At 51.9% G+C, this 15,873-nt stretch overlaps 3 protein-coding genes and 1 long non-coding RNA gene across 8 annotated transcripts in view; 2 read left to right on the top strand and 2 right to left on the bottom strand.

Annotated features, from left to right (window-relative positions):
• Window positions 1–4,349, bottom strand: part of LOC113455768 — a 13,448-nt gene extending 9,099 nt beyond the window's left edge. Inside the window, exons 1-3 of one of the 2 annotated variants that reach the window (XR_003376742.1) lie at window positions 3,961–4,349; window positions 3,428–3,565; window positions 24–706 (exon numbers count right to left, since the gene is read on the bottom strand). This is a non-coding gene — a long non-coding RNA (uncharacterized LOC113455768). Of the gene's footprint in view, window positions 1–23; window positions 707–3,427; window positions 3,566–3,960 lie in introns of those variants that run through there. The other variant, XR_003376741.1, reaches the window with a different exon arrangement.
• Window positions 1,181–3,434, top strand: Prr30 (proline rich 30). The gene has a single exon (XM_005371352.3). The coding sequence runs from the start codon at window positions 1,658–1,660 to the stop codon at window positions 2,864–2,866; it is 1,209 nt and encodes a 402-aa protein (XP_005371409.1). The 5' UTR covers window positions 1,181–1,657; the 3' UTR covers window positions 2,867–3,434.
• A 114-nt stretch (window positions 4,350–4,463) lies between the features above and the next one.
• Preb (prolactin regulatory element binding) lies at window positions 4,464–8,464 on the top strand. Its single transcript, XM_005371349.2, has 9 exons — window positions 4,464–4,778; window positions 5,332–5,521; window positions 5,817–6,037; window positions 6,375–6,455; window positions 6,569–6,696; window positions 6,882–7,055; window positions 7,181–7,253; window positions 7,428–7,587; window positions 7,764–8,464. Exons 1-9 carry the CDS (start codon window positions 4,644–4,646, stop codon window positions 7,856–7,858), a joined length of 1,257 nt encoding a protein of 418 aa, XP_005371406.1. The 5' UTR covers window positions 4,464–4,643; the 3' UTR covers window positions 7,859–8,464.
• Abhd1 (abhydrolase domain containing 1) lies at window positions 8,422–13,643 on the bottom strand. Of its 4 annotated transcripts, XM_005371351.3 has the most exons (9): window positions 13,435–13,643; window positions 10,480–10,640; window positions 9,996–10,178; window positions 9,813–9,858; window positions 9,523–9,635; window positions 9,244–9,417; window positions 9,056–9,104; window positions 8,800–8,965; window positions 8,422–8,694 (listed from the first exon to the last, which is right to left on the bottom strand). In XM_005371351.3, exons 1-9 carry the CDS (start codon window positions 13,546–13,548, stop codon window positions 8,483–8,485), a joined length of 1,218 nt encoding a protein of 405 aa, XP_005371408.1. In that variant the 5' UTR covers window positions 13,549–13,643; the 3' UTR covers window positions 8,422–8,482. The 4 variants fall into 4 exon arrangements, with proteins under 4 accessions (XP_005371408.1, XP_026633919.1, XP_013210680.1 ...); XM_026778118.1 differs by having other exon boundaries at window positions 9,523–9,858; XM_013355226.1 differs by having other exon boundaries at window positions 8,422–8,965.
• Between the last annotated feature and the right edge of the window lie 2,230 nt (window positions 13,644–15,873).

Genomic DNA, 15,873 nt, shown 5'->3' with positions numbered 1-15,873 from the left:
TCGCGATCTGGAGCATGGGGGAGGGGGGGACAGAATCTATGATGTCATTATCTGACCTCTGTGACATAGGCTTTTGATACCAGAGAAAGCCGCTTCCGGGGAATGAGCCCCACAACTCCCACTGGGGGCGGCAATGCCGCCCCTTAGGCAAAGCTTCAGTCTCTGCGAGCCATTTACCTGCTGACCCTACTGTTGCTGCCACTGGGTCTGACAATCACCTCTGTCAAGGCCAGGTTGAGTGAGAGGAACACCACTGTGAAGGGTGACAAGTGGCTAGGGGAGCTAGCATGCCAGGAAGTCAAGATGCTTACAAAATCTGTGTGTCAGGGATAGAGGGACAAAACCCTGCACCACAGAAGAGCTCTGCCTGACAGAGGCCTTGAGGCACCACTAGGAGTGGAATTCAGGGTAAGAGTCTGTGTAGGGGGTCAGAGGCTGGAGGCAGAGGAGACTGTTTTGTGACTCTGCTTTCTCTTCCCTTTTTGAGGAAGTGTCTTGGAAACAGCAGAAGGAATCCACATTGGTAAAACTGTCCATTATCTCCATTCCTTTCCTCCGTCCTTTTCATCTGCTCCGCTGCTTTACCCTTCTCTAGAGCATCCGCCAGGTTTTCTGACCTCAAAGGTGACAAACAGCTAGTGTCCTTGCTGTTATGTTGAGACAGATGCCTGTAACCCAGGTTGGCCTTGATCTCCTTGTGTCCCTGCTGGGGATACAAGCTTTAGCCAGCATGCCATGTGATGTGGGACTGTCATATATCAATCTGTTGATTTCATTGGTTAAGTAATAAACAAACTGCTTGGCCTCATAGCTTAGAACATAGGTGGGTGGAGTAAACAGAACAGAATGCTGGGAGGAAGAGGAAGTGAGCTCAGAGGCCATGCTCCCCTCTCAGCCGCAATGAACTCCGACCCAGGATGGACGTAGGCTAGAATCTTCCCGGTAAGCGCACCTTGGGGTGCTACACACATTATTAGAAATGGGCTAGTCCAGGTGCGAGAGTTAGCCGAGAAGAGACTAGATATAATGGGCCAGGCAGTGTTTAAAAGAATATAATTTGTGTGTTGTTATTTCTGGTGTAAAGCTAGCCGTGCGGGAGCCGTGCGGGACGAAAAGCAAGCCCGCAGCTCCCACAACAGCCATGTTTATGTGCTCTTGGAGATCAACCCCAAGACTTCATGCATGCTAGGCAAGCGCTGGCTCTACCAGCTGAACTACACCCGAAGACCTCACATCTAGGGTTGTGATAAGTTCACACTGGAACTGAGTGCCTGGAGCAGAGTCCAGAAGGACCGATCGTTCCAACATCCTGATCTCTGTCTTTTTCTCTGCAGGTCTTCCAGACTGGGTCTTCCTCTTGGTTCCACCCACAGAGTTAGGGTTGCCCCTCGGCTCCCAAGGGACAACTCTCATTCCCCATTTCCGTACATCTCTAGTGAATGGCTAAGAAAAAGTGAAGAGCCAAGCTTAGATGCAGGCTCCGGACTGAGCACGCGAGAGACAAGCAGAAGAGGCTTCATGTCCGCTTGGCCTGCTGCTGACGTCTGCAGGGAAACTAGGCAGCGGCCACACTGCTGTGGCAGAAGGCAGTCACCAACCAGGAAGGTCTCTAATTAGTCTTGTGGCCCCGCCCACTTTTTTTCCTGGATTCAAGGCGATGTTGCCTCGAAGCAAGGACCAGGTGCTGCCACAGAACACAGTGCCCCCAGAGTGTCCCCCTCAGGTCCTCTCACAGTTTGCTGACTCCCCTCCATCCAACTTAGCATCTCTCTCCCCCCATCAGTCCCTCCCTTCTCCCCACCTACCTTTGCCGGCTCATAGGCCAGCCTATTTTTCCTTCTCTTCTCCGCCACAGCCCCACTCTCCCGGGCCTCACTTCTACTCTTCTGACGCAAATTTTGACTTTTTCCCCCTTCCGTTCGCTTCCTCCCTCCAGAGTTCCCCCACTTTCTTTCACCAGAACTACCCCTGTCTTCCTTGGCGACACTCATCCCCTCCCCTCATCTACCAGCTGGGCGCCTCCCCTCCTCTTTCCCATCGCTCTTCTCTTTCCCAGGGACAAAATTCCTCTCCGCACTCTTGCCAGTCTCCTCCCCACCTCCGGGGCATCCATAGTTCCACAGCCACGCCCCCCAGCCCCAGCCCCCCTTCTGGAGGGATTTCCAGTAACAAACAAACATGGCAGTGTCCTCAATCCAAAAACACCAGGTCCCCTGTGGTGGCAGGGGGATGCAAGGCAAGCAAGGTGGACCCTGCAGAGTTCAAGGACCCAATGGCCCTCGCCCAAGCCCTAGTCGTGCGTGTGGGGCACCGCAGAATTGCAACAGATCTCCAGCTACTGTTTCTGCAGCGCCTGTGGCTCGGCACATCCACACCCGGCCAGGCCCCAGTTGTGGAGTACCCCATTTGTCTACAGTGCCTCCAGCCCCGCACCCCGTCTTGCCCCACCCCCAAGTACAAGAAGGGGGCAAGGCTGCTTGCCTTCCCTCAACTACTGCCCTGTGCGCAGGGCCAGGAGTCTGGGCCTCTCCGCATAGGTATTGGCTTCGGCCTCCACTTGTCTCTGGGCCAGGCCAAAGCCTTGCATCTGCTACCACCAAAAAAACGGCAGGAAGCAAGTCCTCAAGGAAAGGTCGTCCTGAGGCAACCGCCTACAACCCAGACCCCAGAAACTCAAGTTATAGACACACTCTCCCAGGCCAGGCCCCTCAAGTTTGCAGGCCTCCAATCACTAAAATCCAGCCAATGTTCCGTGCCTCCAGCTCAGGCACCAAGATGGGTCACTGCCTCCCCAAGGCCCAGATTGTCTACAGCCCCAAAGAGGTCGGTGTCTCCAGAATCTATTCTCGAAAAGTTACCATCTTAATTCCAGAGCAGCGGAGACCCTATGGAACACCCTCTCCAAACCCCACCCTCCCTACCAGGACTTCTCAGACCTTAGGAAGCCACAACAACACCTTGAAGGGCTGGCTGGCTGGAGGCCAAGTGTGTTCTCCTGCCCTGAACCCTGGAAACCCCTTGTGGAGTCTGCTCTCCCCTGGTTGAAGACCAGAAGCACCCAAGGCCCCATTCAGCCTTCACTGTATCCAATAAAGGCTAACCCTGAGACTTGTGTCTGTGTCCTACTGTGCCCACAGGGTGGATTCAAGGGCTGTAGGATAAGGTCCCTCAACAAGGTTGGAGGGAAAGGAAGGTCAAGGACAGAAAGTGCCACACACCCCGGTATCTGAGCTGCTTAGAGACCTCTGCAAGGCCCTTTTCTGGTTTAATTCTAGTCTGTGGACACATAATTGGAATCAAAGAAGAGATCACTGGGCCCATTTCTCAGGGCATGCCTGAGTGGACACACAGCAGCCCATTTTCCTCATTGGGAAAGACATGGTGAACAACTCATTCACAGGCAAACAAAGAAATCCCATGTACAGACCAGAAGGCTCCAGGACTGGAGAGATGGCTGAGTGGTTCGCTAGCTGCTGCTCCTGCGGGTTCAGGTTCAATTCTCAGCACCCATGCAGCTCACAACTGCAACTCCAGTTCCAGGAGACCTAACACCCTCCTCTGGCTTCTGTGGGCACACCACACACGCCAGAGAGAGAGGGAGAGAGAGAGGGAGAGGGAGAGAAGGAGGGAGGGAGGGAGGGAGAGAGGGAGGGAGGGAGAGAGGGAGAGAGGGAGAGAAGAGAGGAGAGGGAAGGAGGGAGGGAGGGAAGGAGGGGGAGAGAGAAAGCGAGAACAACTTTAAAAGGGGTAGCAGTAGCCCCGCGGTGGTGGCCCACGCCTTTAATCCCAGCACACAGGAGGCTGAGGCACACAGATCTCTGTGAGTTCTAGGCCAGCTAGTCTACAGAGTGAGTTCCAGAACAGGCAGGGCTACACAGACAAATCCTGACTCGAAAAAAAAAAGGTGGGGGGTGGGGGGTTGGCAGTGGTGAGGTACCAGGTACAGAACACAGAAAACACCTGTCAGAGAGCAACCGCCACCAGTAACTTCTATGTTCAAAAACTGGGTGTCAAGCCGTGAGAAAGGTCCCAATCAGCTGCGGAGGATGCCGTCAAAGTGGGGAGTGATTTCTTCATAGTTAAGAAGCAGTGAATATGATTTGAAGCCAGCTTTGTTTTGGGGTCCTTGCCTTCGCTGTGCCCTGGGAGAAATCCCTTCCTCTCCGAAGCGATAAAGGTCCCGGCTTCTACGAGTCCGTGTATCTACCTCTACTGAAGTGGAGTGGAGAGCGTCCCAATTCTGTAACTTTTTAATTTAATGTTTACTGATCTTTAGTAATCTCGTCCAGCCCCCAAGCCCCACACAAAGATGGCAGATCCGCCGTCACTCCGGGCTAGGAACCGGATCCGAAGCCGGGGTTCCGTGGCAGCGCGTCCCGCTAGTGCTGACGCGGATTGGCGTACTGCGCTTGCGCGGAGAGAGGCCCAGAGCGTGGCGCGTGCGCACTGCGCGTCTGCGAGCCCCAGTCAGACAGCCGCGCGAGCGCAGATCGGAGACCTGCGGTGGTTTGAGTGGTGGCGAGCTCGCCTTGCTGAGCCGGGTCCTCGGTCTTCCCGGCGACGGCGTTACTGAGTTCGGCATCAGTCGAAGGGGCACGGCATGTCGTGGGTTCCGCGGGGCTGACAGTGAGCGCGCTTGCGGGATGGGCCGGCGCCGGGGTCTGGAGCTCTACCGGGCCCCGTTCCCGTTGTACGCGCTCCGGGTGGACCCCAAGACCGGGCTGCTCATCGCTGCGGGCGGAGGAGGCGCGGCCAAGACCGGCATAAAGAATGGCGTGGTGAGAACGCAAGGCTACTGGGAACTGGTCTTACCGTAACCGAGGGCGATTCCGGGGTGGCCGGGGGGCGGGGTCGGGATGCAGGGGTGGACTGTACCCCTGCTTTAGGCCTTGCCGGCTTCTAGCAGGAAAACCCGGCGTAGACGCCTGGGTGCTGCTTTCACCTAAGAAGAACGGTTGAGTCGTCCAAAAACAGACGGGAAGCTGTGCGGGTCTGTGAAAGCTGGGCTGCCCACCCACGGAGGGCCAGCTCTTAGGCTGGCCTTTTCCAGGAAGGCACAGTGACTTGTCTGCCTTCAAGTAGCTCGAGCCTGGATTCCTTTCTTCCTGTAATTGGACCTAGTAATCTAAGCCCTGTTTGCTGTTTGAATTGGGGAGCTCCAGCAAGAAAATAAAGCTTCAAAAACAAAACCAAAAAAAAAACCCCAAAACCCGTGAGCTAGAGGTGTGGGAAGCAAAGGAATACAACTAAGACTAGAATTAAATGGCTAAGACTAGAACTGATGTGACTTCCGGGCTCGCCTGAACTTTGCCCACCTTGGTTCCCTCCCAGCACTTTCTGCAGCTCGAGCAGATCAATGGGTGCCTGAGCGCCTCCTTGCTGCACTCTCATGACACAGAGACGCGGGCCACTATGAACTTGGCACTGGCTGGTGACATCCTTGCTGCCGGGCAGGATGCCCACTGTCAGCTCCTGCGTTTCCAGGTCCATCAAGTGAAGAGCAATAAAGCAGAGAAGTCAGGTGAGGAGCTTTGGAAAAATCCTTCTAATCTTGGTCTTTAAAGAAGAGAGATTAGATGTGGGGTCATGGTAGCGCTGAGCGCTCTCTGCCCTGTCAGTAAAGAAGGACTGGTCCTTAGTACAGAAGCCTGGATTCAGCTAGGTTGTGGTGCAGCCTCAGTACTTAGGAGTGATATTTATTAAGAGGATATTTAAGACTAGCCTGGGCTACATAGCAAGTCCCTGCCTGAAAAACAAAGACAAAACAAAACAAAAACCCAAAGAAATCTGGACCCTGGCAAATGTGTGTGCTGCAGGCTCCAAGGAGCAGGGACCTCGACAAAGGAAGCGGGCAGCTCCAGCAGAGAAGAAGTCAGGAGTGGAGGTTCAGCATGAAGGGGTTGAACTCAGAGTGAAGAATTTGGAGGCTGTACAGACAGACTTCAGCACTGAACCACTGCAGAAAGTGGTACGCTTCAACCATGATAATACCTTGCTTGCCACCGGAGGGACTGATGGCCATGTTCGTGTCTGGAAGGTATGGTTCGAGGGGCTTAAAAGACGTGAACTGTGAGGATTCAAACACGCTTTCTGGGAAACTTGGGTTTTTTTTGTTTTGTTTTGTTTTGTTTTTTTTCCGATACAGGGTTTCTCTGTAGCTTTGGAGCCTGTCCTGGCACTAGCTCTTGTAGACCAGGCTGGCCTCGAACTCACAGAGATCCGCCTGCCTCTGCCTCCCAAGTGCTGGGATTAAAGGCGTGCGCCATCACCGCCCGGCTCTGGGAAACTTGTGAGTGGCCGTTAGGACAAGAGAGATGGGGGTCATAGTGTTCTTGCTGTGTCTGGTCTGAACCATGATACTGGCTTGGCTGTAGGTACCTAGTCTGGAGAAAGTTCTGGATTTCAAAGCACATGAAGGGGAGATTGGAGATTTGGCTCTCGGTCCTGATGGCAAGGTAAGGAGGTGGGAATGTGGGGTGCTGGTGCAGAAGAGGGGAGGCTCTTAGGCTGCTTGCCTAGTAAGTAGATGTCCTAACTATCCATCTTTGGACTCTTTACTCCTGCCCAGTTGGTTACTGTGGGCTGGGACTTCAAGGCCTCCGTGTGGCAGAAGGATCAGCTAGTGGCACAGCTCCAATGGCAAGAGAATGGATCCACCACCTCTTCTAACACACCATACCGCTACCAGGCCTGCAGGTGTGAAGAGCTTGGGGCGGCTAAACGAGGCACACTTCAGCAGTATTGGTGAAGCAGAAAGAGATCAGGAGGGGCTGGGGATGACTGTAGCCTTGTTGGAGGTGGTTTCAGATGTGACCAGGGTACAGGAAGGCACAAACCTGAGGTCTAGCAGCAACTGAAAAAGCCTTTTTCCCGGCTTCCAGGTTTGGGAAGGTTCCAGATCAGCCCGGGGGGTTGCGGCTCTTCACAGTACAGATCCCCCACAAGCGCCTGCGTCAGCCTGCACCCTGCTACCTCACAGCCTGGGACAGTTCCACCTTCCTGCCGCTCCGGACCAGGCCCTGTGGCCATGAAGTCATCTCCTGCCTCAGTGTCAGGTATGAGAGACTGCTGCTCAGCTGGAGAGGGGAGTGAGTCCTGACTCAGTCTCTCGAGGATGCTGTCGGGGGAGAGGGTGTCACACACGCTTTCAGAACAACTAATGCTTTGTTGTATGTTACAGTGAATCGGGTACCTTCCTAGGCCTAGGCACGGTCACTGGCTCTGTCGCCATCTACATAGCTTTCTCTCTCCAGGTAATGGGGAGAGGTTGGCACAACCCTCTGGGAGGGCTACAGGCTTACTCTACCCTGAGTGTACAGGAAAGAGTCTGGCCCAGTTCACAGGGGAAGCCTACTGGGGCTGTGGAACATGTTTCCCAGAAAGGAGCCTCCAATTAGGCTTTCCTCGCTTGTCTTCTCCTTCCACAGCGTCTCTACTATGTGAAGGAGGCCCATGGCATTGTGGTGACAGATGTCACCTTTTTACCTGAGAAGGGCTGTGGTCCACAGCTCCTTGGATCCCATGAAACTGCTCTTTTCTCTGTGGCTGTGGATAGTCGTTGCCAGCTGCACCTGCTGCCCTCACGGCGTGAGTGAACGTTCTGTCGTGTGTATCGGGGATACCGCTTCATCTTTAGTTATCGCAAAAATTGACCCCTGTTTTTGTCCACCCTTTCCCCTCCTTGAATGCAGGGGGTTCAGGGTTCTGGCCTTGAGCTCTGAGGCTCCCTTGCCCGCTCACTTCTTCCCTTGTCCCACCCTCAGGGAGTGTTCCTGTATGGCTTCTGCTCCTGATGTGTGTCGGCCTTATCATTGTGACCATCCTGCTGCTCCAGAGTGCCTTTCCAGGTTTTCTTTAGCCTCCATGACCAATGGGAATCGGGCTTGGACACTGCCACCTCCCAGAGCAGAGTTGTTGCAGTCCACAGCTGGGGCTGCCTCTGCCGAGACTGATGGGTACTGTTTGTCCCTCAGCTAAAGCTTGCCTGTGGCCCCATTATCACTCTGGATCCTGGGAGCCCTGCACTCATCACCTGTGGATCCATTTAGGACAGTGTGGTCTGAAGCCCAGGGCACACTACCTGCCTCATTCCCTCTGCCTCCCAGGGCTCCAGAGTTAGCTCTTCCTTCTCTAGAAATATGTGACGGTGACCAAGAGCCTGGAGGCATTGCCATCCTTCCTCCAGAAACTGCTTCTCCTCCTCCCCTTACAGCCATTACACGAGGTCCTTGGCTTTTGTTGAGAAAAAGTCTGGGCTAGCACTTGCTGTTAGGGCAGGAAGAGGCAAAGGAAGACTCAGGTAGCAGTGGTCTGTGGGCTCAGTTGGGTAGCAGCAAACCAGCCAGGCCACAGATACAGTAAGCTCCTGGATGGTTTACTCCGGCCTGAGGGAAGGGAAAGTGAGCCTCAGCTCATTAGGCAGGAAGAGTTGATATTTAATAAACAAAGAAAGATTGCACCGAGACCCCAAACAGCTCTCTTGTCAGCTCTTTCCATCTTCAGAAGGAGTGAGTGCCCCAAGGTCAGGCAGCTCCCCGGAGTGCTGGAAGACGGCTCGGGCATACTGATGCAGGACACGGTTCATGTAGCAGTGCTGCTGGGGAAGCAGTCCTTCCAGGAAGCCAATGTGGCCACCCCGAGCTGTGATGAGCAGCGCAACGTAGGGAGACTTCTGAGCAGCCTGCAGAGGGAAGGCTGGGAGGGAGTGAAAGAGGAGGTCAGGAAGCTGCCCGGCAGTGAGAACCCACATGTGTGGCCTACTAGCCTTGGGATCAGGTCCGCAGTGTTGAAGCCACTCACCATGGGCTGGGGAGAAGGGATCGTCTGCTGCGTTGAGGCAAAGAACAGGAGTATGAATGGCATCTACCTTAGTTCTCGGGCTCGAGGCTTGGTAATAGGCTGCACAGTCTTTATACCCAAAAGCCACAGACGTGTAACGCTCATCCAGCTGGCGGATTGTGCGGGCCTGTATGGTGGAGGTATGGAATAGGCTGTGATATTAGAAAACAGGAGACAACAGGAGACCGACCCTGGGTAAGGGATGGTTGAAAAATACCTTTATGGCAAAGTCTACATCCAGCACCTTTCTAATTGTCTTTCTGTTTCTGGAAAAGAATACATCAGGGTTTGTCTGGACTCCTGCCCCTCTCAGAGCTCCCAGCTTCTGTTTTCTTACCTCACCAAGAAGACCCCACGTGGAACTGACCCAGGCACTAGCAGAGCCGGGTGTGTCTGCTGTCCTACCTGGCGATGAGCCGGCAGAGTCCAGCAGTGAGGGGCCGGTTGAAGAGCAGTGAGTTGAGCGGGGTCTCCAGAGAGTCAACAGTTTGAAAGGAGTCCCAGCACGCAGATATTGTCAGTCCTGCTGCCAGGCCTCCAGCCTTCTTGGTCCGTGCCAGGTAGTTCAGCACCAGGATCCTGTAAAATTGGATGAAAAGGCCATGGAAAGTGTTGGCGTGAGTTAACTGGGGCAGAAGAAAAGGAAAAGACAGAAGATCTAGAGTAAATCCAGTCAACTATTACCCTCCAAAGGAGATGCCCACAGCCAGCAGCGGAGCTTGCGAGTAGCGGCGCTTTATGTGCTTCACAGCTGTTTCTAGGTCTTCAGTGTGGCTGGCACAGTACGCCCTGTGAGTCTGGGGGCAGAGTGGGGCGTCGGCTAGGGAGGGCGGCTCTTGCCAGAAGGCAGCCAAATGGGAGGACTCAGGAGGTAGCGCCGAAGGGTAGGGGGGACGGTAAGTAGGCAAAGCCTTAGGGCCAGTGATCTCTAAAGGGAGCAGGTGCAGGGCCACCACAAGAAGGAGGGTACTCACCAGCAGCTCTTCCCCTCTGCAGCCACGGTTATTAAATACAACAGCCCTGGGGCAACACAGGTAGGTGAGCCAAGCCCTCCTAAGAAGACCCTCCCCTTTGGTTGTCTGCAGAAAGGCCCCTGCCAAAAGTACTGTATCAGGGTCAGATCCACTTCCCCTTCCCAAGCTCTACCCCATCCTTACCTATAGCCATCTTTCAAAGCTTGGTCAACTAGGTGTAAGATGTATGGCTCCTGGCTACTGCCGCTGATGCCTGGAAGCAGCAATACGATGGGCTGGGTGGTGGGGTCTGGGTAGTGACTGTTCTTAGGCTGCTCAGCCCAGTCTAGAAGGAATTGGCCTCCATCGTCGGTCTCGAGGACTTCACTGGGATTCAAGAGAGATGGGTATACAAAGATACTATCAGGAATTGGACTCCAAAGTCTACCGTCTGGCTCACCCACAAACTCTGCCGGTTGCCATGGCTATTCTTTGAAGGCATGCTTTATATAAAACAGTAAGGCTGCCCATATAGAATGGAGATGAACTATTATGCTTGTGTAGGTGCCAAGTAAAGAACCTTTCCATTTGCCCAGTTCACACCACACTCTAGGGCAAAGATTGCGTTCATTTAAAGAGGTACACCGATACCCTAAAACTGGCAGCTCTGTGTTCTGACTGTCCTTACCTCTGGTAAGAGACTTTAGGCTGAGACTGCAGGAGGACTCGAAAGATGGTTTGTAGCCGTCCCTCAAAACACCACAATGTGGGGTAGAAAGTCTCCACAGTGACTGGACAGTGTTGTTCCAGGAAGGCCAGAAACTGAGGCCCAGCCACCAGACGAGGCCTCTGTAATCACACAACACAGTTGGCTTCATTTTTCTCTTGTCCCAGAAATGGGAGAATGAGTGATTTCTTCCCCAGAGTCCAGCCTTAAGGACACGGCTTTGCCATAGTGAAGGGTACAGCATAATTCAGACTAGAATGGCCAGGTCACCATCAATAATACAGTCATCTAGTGCCAAAGAACCCCTGTCATAAAGGGTCACCTCCAGAACTGACCGAAGGGGTACTGATTTCCTCACTCAGCCTGTCCCCTCAAGTCCACTCGTGGGAGAGCAGATAGTATAAACTGCTCAGGTGATCCCCTACAATAAGGGCTGTGGTCCTCTGGTTGGTTAGTTGGAGTCTGGGCCTTTTTTTTATGGTTTGATTTTATTTTAATGACGTGCCTGTGTTTGTGGGTAATGTACACAGGTGCAGATCTTGCCTGTGGGGTCCAGAAGAGCTGGAGTTACAGGCAGTTGAGTACCACAGCATGGATGCTAGACACAAACTGATTCGCAGGGGCAGTACATGCTCTTCGGGGCTGAGACAGCTCTAGACTAGGGTGGCTGGTTTTTTTTGAGACAAAGTTGTACTATACCCACACTGGCCTTGAACTCATCATAAGCCTCCTATCTCTGTGCTGGGCTTGTGTCAGCATGCTCTGCTGGTTGGGATTCTCGACCAGGCAAAGAAATGTCAACGCCGTGCAATCTGTGATCTTTTGTATTACCATTAAATTGTCCAGATGCATCTCCCGAAGCTTCCTCTGGTCAGTCTGGCTCTTCCTGGGCCCCAGTGATTTAGCACACCCTTGACTACATTCTTTCTGCCTTTCTCTAATGTGTGTGCTCAGTGCTGAAGGGCTGCTTTTACAAGGGCACCTCATACTGTTTTGTGGAGCCCCAGTTCTTAGGCTGTGCTGTATAGGAGGAAGCATCCATAATGTGAACAAATATTTCCTTTTTTCATGCCAACTAGGGGAAAGAGAACAGAGATGGAATAATAGGGATAAATGAGGTCAATGGGCACAAAGCCCTGACTCAGCCTCTCTGCTTGGTTCTGCATAGCCACGAAGTAAATGAGAAGGAGGGCCTAGCCTTACGGACTTAAGAAGAGTATGCCGAACAAAATTGGGGGACTCTACAGACTGGAATTGAAGGGTTGAGGTGTAGCAGCTCAGTGGTAGGCTCTACATTCAATCTCCAGTATTGAGGAAGTAATTTTTTTTAAACCATAAGTGGCTTTTCTAAGTAACTTAATCAGATCCTGTTTTATCTACAGTCCTGCTACTGAAGAGGACTAAGGAAATGATACTCTGAAGAGGCCCAGTTGATACTGTGACTTGGACCCTGGTCCTTAACCCTGGAATAGCAACAATGAAGTCACTGCTATAATGCAGACTAATCACAACCTTATTTGATAAGAAATCATGACTCTCATAGGTTAATTGGTCTGCCCAAAGGAAGAGCAAACAAGGGGAAAGCAGAATTAATAGCTATGAGAGCAACAATAATAAATTGTAGGTAAAATTGTTAAATGCTCCATTGCATTCCCAGTATTGTGCTAATGAATAATCATGTGATTTTTTTTTGTTGTTTTTTTTGTTTTTTGAGACAGGGTTTCTCTGTGGTTTTGGAGCCTGTCCTGGAACTAGCTCTGTAGACCAGGCTGGTCTTGAACTCACAGAGATCCGCCTGCCTCTGCCTCCCAAGTGCTGGGATTAAAGGCGTGCGCCACCACCGCCCGGCCTAATCATGTGATTTTTAAACATTTTTATTTTTTTACCATTTATATTTTAGATTTACTTTTATTTAACTTGTGTGAGTGTTTGCCTACATGAATATTTGTGCATCACCTATATGCCTGGTGCCCCTGGAAGCCAGAGAGGGTTATAGACCATTGTGAGCTAGAAGTGCCATGTAGGTGTCAGGAACTGAACCCAGGTGCCCTTAACCACCGGAACACCTCTTTACTTCTGATTTACATTACTTCCATTTACCAGTGGCAACAACAGTTCTCTGTTCTCTGAGACAGGCCCCTTGGCCTCACTGTATGGGCAAGGACCTTGCTGTGTTGCCCAGGATGGCTTAAAACTCTTGGGTTCAAGTGATCTTCCTGTCTTAACCTTCCCAGGGGCCAGGACTAATTTAAAGATGTTGAATCGATAGGTTTCTTGTTAAACTCATTTACCTCGATAGATTTTAATGAGATCAAAAATGTTAGCTTTCCTGGATATGTAGATTATACATTTTATCTACATTTCAGTTGAGGAAATATCCAAATTGATCAAAAACAACCTGCTAATACTTCCTCAGCACGGTATACACTAAGTGTCTAGAACTTAAAACAGGGCCAAGTGTGTAGAGGTAGAATTATCCAGTTGTCCTAAGCTTGGCAGAAACCTCAGCCAGTCCTCAAAGGAAAGGAGGCCTTGCCAAACTGATGGACTGGTGCCAGTACCACACAGGCATTCGTTCCCTTATTCTGGGCAGCTAGCAAACATAAGCTGCACGTTAGGCCACCTAAAAAAGGAAAGCAGAAAGCACAGATCTCTGACACTCTACCTTCCACCCCCACCTTTATCAGTCAACAGTACAGGGGGTGCGCCCTTCCTGTGCCTAAAAGACCCAGCTAGCAGGGAAGATTCCGAGAATCTAAAGAGCAGAACCGGCTCTCTGTTCATAATAGCAAAATTCACTGGGCGCAGGAGAGCCAACTATTCAAGCTTTCAAAAAGGGCTGGAGCCCAGGCTGAAGACTACCCCCATACATTCTAGAACCCCAAGCGCAGCGGCCAGAGCTCAGCCCTCACCCACCTGGGGCACACATGCCCAGTAGTAGCCCAAGTAGAGAGGAATGCCAAGAGCCAAGAGCAGAGAGACGGTGTCTGACCAGGTGGCGTTCTGCGGGTTCAGGGAGGTACTCAGCATCTTGGTTAAGTAGGGGTATTGAAATTCCCAAGCTCCCTGAGGGCTCTAGCTCCTGAACTTTGACTCTTCCGCTTGCGGTTGCCGTGGACCCGCCTCTTGCACGCCATTGGCAGACCTCTGCAGGTTCCACCCTCCATCGGCCCCGCCCGCCGCCAGTACTCAGGCGAGGGGCGGTGTTTGGCTGTCAGTCGAACCTCACAAACCCTAGCGGCTCTGACCCGGTCGCCCACATCCCTCCCTTCCTCCTTCTTGGTGAAAAGCACTGGAGCCGCAGGGTAAGCAGCGCCCCCGCAGCTGCCATCTTGGTGCGTGCCTTCCCTGGAGGGTGAAAACTGAATCAGGCAGCCTGGGAAGGTTCCGCAGCCAGTCCTGTGAGAATATTCTGCTCACTCACAGAGCGCAGCCATTCACCGTGACCCTCACACAACGGGCACAAAGCACTGCCCAACAAATTGTTACAGACTCAGGTTTCAACCGCTCAGTGGTGATATTCTACTCCCTTGGTCGAGTGTCTCTACGTTGTCTCTTACGATCCCCGCCAATAGAAAGGGTGCAACAGATGATTTGCTCATCAACTCTGTTTCAGGCGTTGAATATGAACGCCCCGGGGATCCTGTCCCTGTTTGAATAGGGAGAACCTTGGCTTCCCACTGGAATCATTCGCGACTTGTACCACTCCCAGTCTAGGGAAGAGCCAAAGCTTGGATATATCAATGTATGTAATGCAAAATCTCTCTGTGAGATTTAAATGTTGAATTCTTAGGACAGGAAACGGTACTAGAAAAAGAAGTACTCCCTGCCACTGTGTGGGAGCAGGTAAGAACGATGCCCAAACTTCAATGGGGAAAGGCAGGAAAATGGGTAAGAATTTCCCAGGCGAGTGGGAGGCAAGAGTGCTAGATCCAGAAGTAAAACTCTGGAGCCAAAAGAAAAGTGTGGCTTAGCGCGTGGGTGATGAAGGGACCAGGTATTGAGAGCTTCCTGGGGGCAGAGGAAACCCATCAAAGGACTCAGGAACTGAGAGTGGTCAGAGAGATGTGTTTTAGATGAAACTCTCAGGTTACTTAGAGAAGGAGGAGGATAAAGACAGAAGAAGCAAATGGGCCACCCGGGTGCTGTTAAGAGCCCTCGGGGCACTGGAGCACAGAAAATAGGTGCCCACACTGGGACCCGGGCAGGATCGTCAGCACAGAAGGCAGAGTTGGCAGGACTCTAGCGTGGTGGAGCTGAGGATGGTTCTCAGGTTTCTGACTACAGATACAGGTGTGTCTATCCCCAGGGTGGAAAAGAATAGAAGAGGAAGACAATGCATTTACAAGCATTGGGCTAGAATGCGGGAATATGTTCTATTTTCTTAGACTCTGCCTTCCTACCTGCATCCATCCATTACTCAGAAGCCAAGCTAGCAGCTCTCCCCTGAAACCCAGAGCCCATTCCCCCAAGCAGCTAAGGACAGCCTGTGTGCTCCAGAGGCCTCTCCAATTATTGAATCTGGTTAATCCTAGCCCTGCCCCTGCCTGTCTTCCCTCAGAAAAAAACTGGAGTGTGCCTGCCCTTTGCTCCTCTCTGTCTGTCAAAGGACATTGGTGCTTCCCCCTTGGGACTGGGCATGACTCATCTTGTCTTTTGTCTCCAAGGTAACTGAAGATCATTTTCTTTAAAAAGCATCGACCCCTTCAGTGCCAGCACCAGCCACCAAACCCAGACCCAGGTACAAATCAGTAGGATGTTCACTTCCTGAGGACTGGGCCCTTATAAGCTAGGGTTAGAGATCTTGGAGTCATTTCCATTTAGTTGGAGTGGGGTGGCTTTTTGTCTTTTTTATTTTGCTTTTGAGACAGGGTCTTACTGTGTATCCCTGACTGGCTCAGGAACTGCTGACCTTGATTGAACGTGAAGCAATTCTCCTGTCTCTGCCTAAACCCTGGGTTTCAAGGGTAACCACCATGCTCGGCTCATCAGCATTTAGATGATGGGTTCATTGTTTGAGCTGATTTTAAAAAGCACTGCAAAATGAATGTTCTAGCAGAAATGTATGCCCCCAGTCTGAACACAAGATCAAGATGTCATTAGGGTGGGTTCCGTGGGGATCTGTGTGTGCGTCTCCCACTGCTCCTGAGAACTGGTTGGTAATCTTCAATGTCCATGGGCAGTCTGGTCTATGTCTGTCTTCTCATGGCGATCCCATAACAAAATACTACAGACTGGAAACTTTTTAAAGATTTATTTTTTACTTTGTGTTTGTCCATGTGTGTTTGTGTGTGTGTGTGTGGGGGGGTGAGCACAGGTTTCCAAAGATGTTAAAGGAGGGCATTTGAGCTGGAA

This window comes from Microtus ochrogaster, unplaced genomic scaffold (genome assembly GCF_000317375.1).
Source record: "Microtus ochrogaster isolate Prairie Vole_2 unplaced genomic scaffold, MicOch1.0 UNK106, whole genome shotgun sequence".
NCBI lineage: Eukaryota > Metazoa > Chordata > Mammalia > Rodentia > Cricetidae > Microtus > Microtus ochrogaster.
The sequence above is the reverse complement of the archived record's forward strand: the minus strand, read 5'-3'. Positions and strand labels throughout refer to the sequence as shown.

What these genes read in the sequence shown, in the direction of transcription:
- Prr30 (XM_005371352.3), top strand. Translation starts at nt 1,658, where the DNA reads ATGTTGCCTCGAAGCAAGGACCAGGTGCTGCCACAGAACACAGTGCCC.
- Preb (XM_005371349.2), top strand. Translation starts at nt 4,644, where the DNA reads ATGGGCCGGCGCCGGGGTCTGGAGCTCTACCGGGCCCCGTTCCCGTTG. An exon ending in CTCTCGGTCCTGATGGCAAG is followed by an intron (nt 6,456 to 6,568) that starts GTAAGGAGGTGG and finishes ACTCCTGCCCAG; the next exon opens with TTGGTTACTGTGGGCTGGGA. An exon ending in TACCGCTACCAGGCCTGCAG is followed by an intron (nt 6,697 to 6,881) that starts GTGTGAAGAGCT and finishes CCCGGCTTCCAG; the next exon opens with GTTTGGGAAGGTTCCAGATC.
- Abhd1 (XM_026778117.1), bottom strand. Translation starts at nt 13,548, where the DNA reads ATGCTGAGTACCTCCCTGAACCCGCAGAACGCCACCTGGTCAGACACC. An exon ending in CCTAAAGTCTCTTACCAGAG is followed by an intron (nt 10,179 to 10,479) that starts GTAAGGACAGTC and finishes CTTGAATCCCAG; the next exon opens with TGAAGTCCTCGAGACCGACG. An exon ending in CTCTGCCGGCTCATCGCCAG is followed by an intron (nt 9,105 to 9,243) that starts GTAGGACAGCAG and finishes ATTCTTTTCCAG; the next exon opens with AAACAGAAAGACAATTAGAA.